The following is a 10,097-nucleotide window of genomic DNA, read 5'->3' as shown; positions in this document are numbered from 1 at the left end:
AACCTGAAGGATAGTTGGAAATGGGTATAACGGGCCTTAAGGCCCAAATTAATTTTTCTGACTGTGAAGATACTTCCCAAGAGTGTGTAATTTTGGCACCAAATTCTTAATCTTATCTGCAGAATTGGACACATGGCTGCCTTTTCCTCTAGCACATGGGCCAGTCTACATCTGCTGTAATACCACACTTTTGAATATTGATTCCCACTTCAGTGCTTGAGCTGACAGAGGAATAGAGATGCAAACAGAAAATAAATGTAGATTTCCAAACCTGAAATGAGTGAAAGCTTCCTAAGTTCCTGTCAAGTGCTTTTCTCTGAATCAGAATATGGTCTTCCTTAAAATAACGAAGCAGTTGTCCCCTTCTTGAAATAGCAAGCAGGCCCAGACAACTCACTGCAGGCATACTCTTCAAAAGTACTTAAACCCCTGTTTCCCTGCTGTTTCAGGGAATTTCCTCATACAATCTGATGTATGTAAGATACAAATTTCAGAGTCTATATTTACTATTTCATACAATTTATATCAGTTTCTCTTTATAAACTTCTTTACTTGTAGTTTACTTACAGAACAAGTCCAAACAACCAAGTTTCTAACATAAACAGAGCAATAACATTATATACAACTTATTTCAGCTAATAGAATCATATGTGAGATATTGACTCTTGTATCCTGCAGAAATGGGACACAAAGCAGGAATTTCTCAAGACAGGAATTAGTGCTAAGCTCTATATGCAGTAAATATAAATTTTCAATTATGCACAGTAGGCACAAAGCAGCATTGACATAGAGTCATTCATTGTGTCTGTTTTTAACACAGATGAGAGACCAAGGAAATCTCAGTGCCCTGAGCTGGAGGACCATGACTGTGGGAATGATCAACTCCCAGTCAACCCTGTAATTGTGGGATCTGCTGCTCCAGCTGGATCCCTTCAAATTTTTGGGGCCTGGTGGGACTCACCCAAGAATCCTCACAGAGCTGGCTGATGTCATCACAAAACTTCTCTCAATGATCTTTGAGCAGTCTTAAGAATATGGAGAGGTTCCAGCTCACTGGAAGCTGGTGAATGTTCTAATTTTAAAGAAGGAGGATCCCGGAAACTAGAGGCCTTTCAGTCTCATTTCAGTTATGATAAAGTTATGGAGAAGATTATTCTGGAAAATAATGAGAAACATCTTAAAGACAAGACAGTCATCAGTCACAGCCAGCACAGCTTCATGAGAGCAAAGTTTTGCTTATCCAACCTGATTTCCTTCTTGGCAAGGTAACCGACCTAGATGGTCAAAGGAAGCCAGTTGATGTCATCTTTTTGGATTTCAGTAGAGCTTTCAGTACTGTCTCTCACAGGATCCTTCTGGACAAAGTGTCCATCCCACAGCCAGATAAACACATCATGGAGTGGGTGAGCAACTGGATCATGGGTCGAGCACAGAGGGTGACAGTGAATGGGGCAACATCAGACTGGTGACCTGTCACTAGTGGGTTCCACAGGGCTCCATCTCAGGCCCTGTGCTCTTCTAACATCTTCATAAATGACTTGGACACAGGACTGGAAGGGATACTGAGCAAGTTTGAAGATGACACAAAACTGGGAGGAGCTGTTGACTCCCTGAAAGGCATGGAGAGCCTGCAGAGAGACCTCGACAGATGGGAGGATGGGCAATCACCAACCATATGAAGTTCAACAAGGGAATGTGCCGAATTCTGCACTCTGGATGGACAACACAGGGTGTTCGTACAGACTGGGGAATGAGATGCTGGAAAGCAGTGCCATGGAAGGGGCCCTGGGGGTCCTGGTGGATGGCAAGTTGAATGTGAGTCAGCAGTGCCCTGGCAGCTGGGAGGGCCAACCATGTCCTGGGGGGCATCAGACACAGCATCGCCAGCCGGTGAAGGGAGGGGATTGTCCCGCTCTGCTCTGCACTGGGGCGGCCTCACCTGGAACATCCTGTGCAAGTTTGGGCACCACAATGTAAGAAAAGATACGAAGGCATTACAGAGTGTCCAAAGAAGGGCCATGAAGATGGTGAAGGGCCTTGAGGAGAAGCCATGTGAGGAGCAGCTGAGGGCACTTGGTCTGTTCAGCCTGGAGGAGACTGAGGGGAGACCTCATTGCAGTTACAACTTCCTTATGAGGGGAAGAGGAGGGGCAGGCACTGATTTCTTCTCTGTGGTGACCAGTGACAGGACCTGAGGGAATGGCCTGAAGTTGTGTCAGGGAGATTTAGGTTGGGTATTAGAAAAAGGTTCTTCACCCAGAGGGATTGGCACAGAACAGGCTCCCCAGGGAAGTGGTCACAGCACCAAGCTTACCAGAGTTCAAGAAGTGTTTGGCCAACAGTCTTGGGCACATGGTGTGACTCTTGGGATGGTCCTGTGTGGGACCAGGAGTTGGACTCGATGATCCTTGTGGATTCCTTCCAACTCAGCATATTCTGTGATTCTGTAATTCTATGATTCTGTGATCTATGCTGTAGCTTCCAGATAAACTTGCTTAAGGTAGGTCTTCAGCTTTAATGACAACAGAAAAATGGAGGAAATACATAAAAGCAAGCCACAAATAGTTCACCTTTTTTTTCTGAAGATTTATTCAAATAACACAAATCACATGACAAAGCATTGTCAGTCCAGTTCTGCATTTAGTATTTTCAGGGAAAAAAAGTCCTAAATTTAAGAGAATGAAAACAATATTCCTTAAAGTAGTATCAAAAAGTATGAATGGTGTAGCATAAAGAATTTTCAAGTCAGAATAGTTTTCTCTGAAGATTTGCTGTTGATTGGAGGCAAAGAAGTGTCTGTCCATCTTTTTGAGTAAGAAGTGTTTCCTTTTCAACTTGAAGATCCAATTTAGTACATATTATAATAAATCTCTTCCAAAATAACTTGGATGTGCTATAAATTAGAAAATATGGAAATGTTTCAGCAATAGGAACTGTAAATCGTAAGTTTCTCCCTTCATCAAACAAAATAACTGTCCCCTATTCTTTCCTGTTTAACCTGAGGTATTTTATGGATACCAAGCCTTATTTTACACCAACAAACACAAAAAGAGGAGGCACGCATTTGGGTTCCTCATAGGTAGGCAAGGGTCTGACAGGAGACCACATCCACTTCTAATATGTCATTCATACTTTGTGTTTCTGCTATAAGATCTTCTAATCACTTTCAAAACAAATCATCTCAGCCTGCCTGTCTCTCTCCTGATGGGGGCTGCTTTTCCATGCTGAAATTCTATCTTTCTTAAAATCAGCAGTTTTGGCACTGAATTCAATTAGGTCATGATTTTGTTCTCATTTTTTGATCATTTTAGTTAATGATTTCACTTGTTCATGGTATCCTGGCTTATACAGACCACTCAGATGAACACTTATCATTCCTATAAGTCAAGTAGTTAACTATGTCCTATTTTTTATTCCCTTTTCAACAAATCAAAGTGTTTAGTTTGCTCTCTGCTAACAGAGCTAGGAATAGCATGTCCTCAGTCTCTTTGTGCCTTGATTTGCAGTATATTGTATGTTATGAAGGCTTGGAATTGGATTAAAAGCTACAGCACGGTGCTCTGTAGATAAACCCACTGCAGGTGTGCAGTTTAATAGGATTTTAATTTGGTAACAAGTGAGCAAAGGGCAGAAGCCTAGAATGGAATTTTCTAGATGAAAAAAATGCTATTCATGCTGAGAGAAAGCAACTGCAAGCTCTGTGATAAGGAATAAAGATCAGGCCAATGCTCTCTGAGCTGCAATTTCATAGATTACAGCTTGCTCAGAACATCTCTGTTACAGTCACCAGTTTCATTGATTCTTAGTTCATACTACGTGTGTTTGGTTATATAGCATTTCATCTGCCACACTTCCCTACTAAGCCAGTGTGTACAAATCTTCTATTGTCTCACTCCCCACCCTCTACATCTTTTTATATAAAACCAGTGTTTTCATTGGGAGATGCCAGCAACTTGGAATGTATTCTGTCTTCACGATAATTAACAATAATTTTCATGCTTCAAACTATATTTAAAAATAAGATTCAGAAATGTGGAGCATTATTCAAAATAAATGAAAAGCCACGGGCTCTCTGCTGAGGAGTGTAATTTTATTCAGCATGAACTAGGAAAGGAAAACCAAAAACAGATGGGGAAGGAAGAGAAAGAATGAAGGTGACAACTAAAAGATCATGAAGTGAACTGCTAATCCACAGACACATATTAGTGCTGCTGATAACGGGGTAAGGTTGGGAGATTCTTTTCTGATTTCTGTTACCCATCCTCCCTTTCTTCCCCTCAGCTTTCATAGCAAAACTGAGTGGTTAGCACTAATTTCAATGAGGTGAGGGTGGAGGTGTGATCAGCAGAATTTTTTTCCCCCAGCATAACAGGCTGTAGAGAAGGCATAGAAATGTCTTGTGGGACAAGATTAAAAATCTATGGAGGTTGGTGTTCTTGTCAGTGAATGAAGTGGAGGATGGGAAGTGATGAAAGGCACTGGGTTGCAGAGAGCTGCTGAGGCTGCATGAGGTGAAGGAACTGAAAGCAAAAACTATGAAATAAACCCATGATGCACAGAGCAATATGTCAGGTGGCAGAAATACAGTACAGGAAACAGCAGCGTGGCTGGTGGATGCTGCTAAGGCTGCTAAGGGTTTAGGTATCCATCAGAATGGGCTGTGGCCAAATGAGGATTAGTCAGGAGCAGGGACACTTGGGAGATGGTTTCTTGAGAACATCATGATAATGATGACCAAAAATCACAGAACAGAAGTCCCCATGCAACAGGAATCTACTCAGAGGATCTACAGAGATGGCAATACAAACAAAGTGGTGGGTGATGGAGATGCTTTTGTCAGCTGTGTTTTTTACCAACCTGTGGAATTAGCATTGACAAACAAAAAATAGGAATCTGCAATGGCTGAGATGGGAGCTACCACCTGTCTGAAGAACAAAAGTGGGCAGAAATGCTCACTCACTCTTTTGAGCTGCAGGTTCAAGGTTTTCAGATCCCTCAAATAGCTGAACTACAGCATCAACAGGCTCTCATTAGAATTTCTTTTTCATCCCACAATTATCAGCACGTGAACTAGTAGAATCCATCATCTGTTAGCTTCTTTCATCTCTAAACTTTTTTTATCTCTAAACTTTTTCTACACTCAAGTTGAAAGGATACTTCACTGTGTCCTTTCCTCATCCATAACTTCTCTCAAGTCTTCATACTCCTCATTTCACATTTTATGCCCTTTCTTTCTTACTCTGACTCCCCTCATCCCTCTGTCTAATCAGCTTTGCTCTGTTCTTGTGATCAAGTACAAAACATGCAAAACTGATAGACATATTTACAGGCAAATCACTTACACAGACCAAACCTGGGTCAAACCCTTGTTTGTGTCGGGGTCAAACACCTGCAAAAATGAGCATAGGAGGCCATACAAAAGCCCATATGGGCAGCACAGTGAAGAGCATAGGAATCAGGGCAGATGTTGAAGGAGATTTCTAGTGGTTTATTTCTTCATTTCTGATCATTAGTGACTTAGAATTCTCCTGCTAATAACTGGCACCCAGCTCAGTTTGGGTTTTTTGACTATAAGGTGGTATGGCAGGATAGGGGGTCATTGTTTTACATGTGAAAAATAACAAAAGCTGTCAAATATGCCCATCACATGTATAAATTGTCCTTAGTTTGTCCCCTTTGTACCTGCTTGCTTGCCTCCAATTTTCATTGCTGAGCTAGTCTTAGCATAGACCATATTTAAGAAATTAGAGTCCCCTAAGGGTCATTATAACTAATAAAGATGTTTTTAAAACAGTCAATTTCCACTCCTGGTCCTAGTGTATGAGAACTAATATCTCTTGGGAGTAAAATAACTATATCAGGGTCACTTCAAAAATGTAATTTTCTTTGTCAGTCTTGGTGCCATTAGCATTTGTCCTTCACAGTTTTCTGGAAAACATGGTGCTCTCAGAGATTTAAGGCAAGTGCTGTTACTGCATGGAAGAGAAATCTGAAAACAGCTGAATGTCTAATTCATCACTTGCATTAAGCACAGAGACTCTACCCATGTTTCCTTATATTTTAGCCTTGTATCCTAGAACACCCAAAGTCTCTCTTGTTTTCTACCTGTATGCCTTACTTTATGCCAGTAAGTTTGGAGCAGTGGATTGACTGCAAGGAAGTCTGGTGGAGAGAAGGGTCTAAAGGATTTAATTTTTCTACATCTTTTGATAAAACTAACAGAGAAGTAGAGAGAAGAGAATGCACGCTCAGTGCTTCCAACAGTGAGAAAAGACCCTCTAGCTTCTGATCTATAAATACGTGCAGCCCATTTTGTCAGCTAGCCCACAATGTGCTCCCGGCCCACTGAAACAGCACTGCTCTTCTTTAGATAACACTTGGGGAATATGAAGGAGTACCAGAGGTCTGCTGGAAACCTAAGGAAAGATCAGGGAACTGTGGTGCTGCAGAGGTGGGCGGTGTGGTGATTACAATCCCTTGATAGCATTGTGGGATGGGTGCAAGATGTGGAAGATGCTTTGTGGCTAGAGGTTTCAGTGACATCAGACCTCCATGAAAACCTGGATTTCATTAGTTCTACCTTACTGCATAAAAACCCCCAAACAACCACAGCCCTCTCAATCCCTCCTAATTTACCCATTTCTAACTGTTTTTTTATCTGTTTCTTTTAAGTTAATGTTAATTTCACCTTGCTAACAGTGGCTGTGTTCACCAAAAAATTCAGAACTCTGGTTCTGCATGACAAGAGCTGTCTCTGGAGCAGTGACTTGAGGCTGATCCTCTGCGAAACAGGCCGAGAGATAGTTGGGCTCATAAACACACACAACAGGGACCTCATTTTTCTTTGCAACCAAGGAATTTCCATCTTCATTCTCCTGCTCTATATGGGTCTGGAAAATGTGAGCCGCAAAATCGATGAGTAGCAAATTCAACAAAAGCCAGGATCCTAGTTTTAAAGAAAAACAAAGATAATTTTGACAACCTCTTCATTTGCTTATCTTTATGCTGTGTTCTTTTTTGAGCAGCTTCATTATAGTAATGGGCTAGACAAAGTAGCAGATCAGCACTCATTGGGCAGTATTTACAAAATAATATACTTCCAAATATCACAGCAAAATAGGCACCAAGTACAGATTTTAAACATAAGCAAGAGCTTTGTCCTGTATTTAACTTAGAAGGGAAAGTGTACTAGTGTTCACTCACTTTCCTGTCCAAGTTTTCTCCCCACGTTGACTTCTGCCACAAGGCTTATCAATAACCACACATCATCCCCATTCTACCCTTAGACAGATAAATCATTCCACCTCTTCCCAAGCAAAACCTCCTACAGGCACCTGTATGTCTTGTACCTGTGACATTAAATGGCCTACCTTGCAGCTTGAACCATAACTGCTAAAAGCCAAGAGACACTCACTGAGGCCACTGACGTTTGAATCACAGCTTGGTTGGAAGCCCTTACAGTAAAAAGCAGATCTTCTTCCATGCTATAAATCTGCATCGGAATTCATCAAGTAATTCATAACCTCTGCATCCCACAAAGTGTACATGGACATCAACAAGGAGGTATCACAATTTATATGAATGACCAAAGTTTACAGAGCTTGAAAAATGAAAAATACTGTCTCTTTTGATCTTAGATGTGTCTGAGAAGCTGCTGCTTCTGCTGTTCATCCTTTTGAGAATCTTTATAGCAAAACAGGTGGAAGCACTTCTTAACCTATGGAATGAGGAAAGGGATTTTTATAGTTGTAGCTGAAAATATACAGACCTGACACTAGTAGTCTAAGAGTGTTTCTAACAGTTTTACAGGCCTTTTCAATATATTCAATAGGAGTAAGCATGAAACTAAAACTACCACTAGAACCATCCCTTGGGATAATTCAGAGGGACACAGTTTTCAAGAGGGATTAGCTTGCTTGCAAAAGAGGAATGCACAGGTCACTGTCCTGCCCATGTGGCTTAGCAATGCATCCCTGAATGCCTTGGAAGGTAGACCAGTAAGGAAACAGAGATGTTTGAGCTGACATGAAACTCTGTGAAGGAGGTATGTAGATCACAATTGCTGGAGCGGAGTTGGAGCTGAAGGAGCTGTTGAGATCCTGTTAGTCCTGACTGCAGTAGCACATCTGCTCTGTGCTGCCTTTCAGCAGGAGTGATTGTGCAGCTCTGATCACTCTTAGCATCACCCACGTGGAGGCTGAGCTGGACTGGAAAAGGGTAGAAGTCAATTCTAAATTCAGAAGCATAAGTATGCCAATATATTATGTGTGCTAGATGTGGCAAACTCCAGGGCAAGAGATCGAGTCAGAAGTAAGTTTGGTTTTGGTTACTAGCATGTGGTTTATTTTGGGCATGAGACACACTGCATTTGGCCAGACCCACTGGCACTCACACATTTCCCTAAGTAATTGTGTTTCCTCAGTGTGGATGCTACACAGTTTGACTTTCAGGATGCCTAACATTCCTGCAAGAAATGCTGAGATTTAAGAAATCTCTGAAAAGCAATAACCCTGAGAACTTTTACACCAGATGGCTTGTTAACAGAACTGCTTCAGCCTGTTTGCTAAAAGTCAATATCCTAATGGAACAGAAATCTGTAAAGGAAGGGACATCATTAGATCAAATAACCCAACATCTTAAAGAACTGAGGTTATTAATACAGAAGATAATAATGACAAAGTTATTGAAGCATCACGCCAAAAGATAAAAAGCCATTTTAAACTCTCTCATATGTGATAATAAATCAAATCTTAGTGTTATTGAAGTATAGTAGGAAGACTTTCGTAAGTGGGGTGAAAATATAAATTGTAACTAGTTTAAGTAAGGCTTAGCAGAGGAAGAGTTGCACTCTAACCATTGCGTCCCATCCATTGACAAGTGCAGAACAAGGAGGCAGTTCATTAAACTCTTCCTGTGGTGTAAAGGGGGAGGAGGATGTCATCATCATAGGGAATTTAAATAAACATGCTTCCAGTGCAGTTCTTGGAATTCATTCCCAGTTTCCTCATTGCCAAGAATATTGCATGTAACATTGGAGAGTTTTGTGCAGAACTCCTCTGGAGAGAGAGAAAGGACTGATTATTTTATTATTACTGTAATGCAGCAGCTGATGGACGAGGGACCCTACTGTGCCATGTTCCCTGCAGACACAGAATAAAACTGATCCTTTTCAAGGCAGTTTACAATCTAAACATAAGGCAAAGAGTAGCAGCTTGATGCAGAAGAAGAATGTGCTCATACATGCACAAACACAGGCATTAATGGGATAAGAATACTGAGAACACAAAAGGCAACAACCTTAGCTTATCTCTTTGTTATGCCTTTGTAGGAAACACACAAAAGTACGTTTTTGAAGGGACATTTCAAAGAAGATAATGAGGTTTTCTTTGGCTATTTGTGTGAAGCTCCATCCAACTGAAGAGTTAAAAATATGAAGGTGCTCCTTTGAAAATGTAAAAGGCGTTTCATACAGTTTGGGATTAGATGCTGTTCACAAGAGATGGTGAATTTCTGCAGAAAGAGTAACAGAGAGAAGCCTCTGAAAGGTGTTACAAATGACAAGAAAGGCAGTTAGGTGGAGACTGAACTGAGTTAAGACATGGTTGTATTGCTTCAAACCACTTTAAGTAAACATGATTGCACAATTCCTTCATTTCTCCTGCCTTGCACTGGATTTGATGTTTGACAGCTCAGAGCCCTAAAACAGATTAAAAGCTAACCCAGCTGAAGGGGTGACTATTTTCAATCAGTTTAAAACCTTCAACAGGTGTGTTTCTGGCTAGGCAAGCATTTAGGTCAGTGTAAGGCATAAGAAAAAGGAACATATTTCTATTGGCAGATGAACTAACTGCCTTTTTGGCAAGTAGCCATTACAGTGGCTCTGCTCTGGCTTTATTATACAGAAAGAACCTGAAGGACTTGAAGCTATCACTTGAGAAACCTGGAATATTTACGGTTTGGGATATTAGTGGCCCCAGGTCTCCATCACACCCTTCTGCTGTGGTGTGCAGCTCTTGTATGGAGGGAGAGCAGAGGTTCATACCACAGGCTGCTGTTCCCCATTTTCCCACAGACAAACTATGACTTCTACCAAAAGA

General features: G+C 41.2%; 1 protein-coding gene across 1 annotated transcript in view; it reads right to left on the bottom strand.

Annotated features, from left to right (window-relative positions):
* Positions 1 to 2,775: 2,775 nt before the first annotated feature.
* Positions 2,776 to 10,097, bottom strand: part of RFX8 (regulatory factor X8) — a 31,954-nt gene continuing 24,632 nt past the window's right edge. The window contains exons 15-16 of the mRNA XM_071569995.1: positions 6,689 to 6,946; positions 2,776 to 2,893 (exon numbers count right to left, since the gene is read on the bottom strand). Coding sequence (XP_071426096.1) covers positions 6,693 to 6,946 — 254 coding nt within the window. The 3' untranslated portion in view covers positions 2,776 to 2,893; positions 6,689 to 6,692. The remainder of the gene's footprint in view (positions 2,894 to 6,688; positions 6,947 to 10,097) is intronic.

The sequence above is a fragment of the Pithys albifrons genome, chromosome 1 (assembly GCF_047495875.1).
Source record: "Pithys albifrons albifrons isolate INPA30051 chromosome 1, PitAlb_v1, whole genome shotgun sequence".
Classification (NCBI taxonomy): domain Eukaryota; kingdom Metazoa; phylum Chordata; class Aves; order Passeriformes; family Thamnophilidae; genus Pithys; species Pithys albifrons.
Note: the sequence above shows the minus strand (reverse complement) of the source record. Positions and strands in the feature narration are given on the sequence as shown.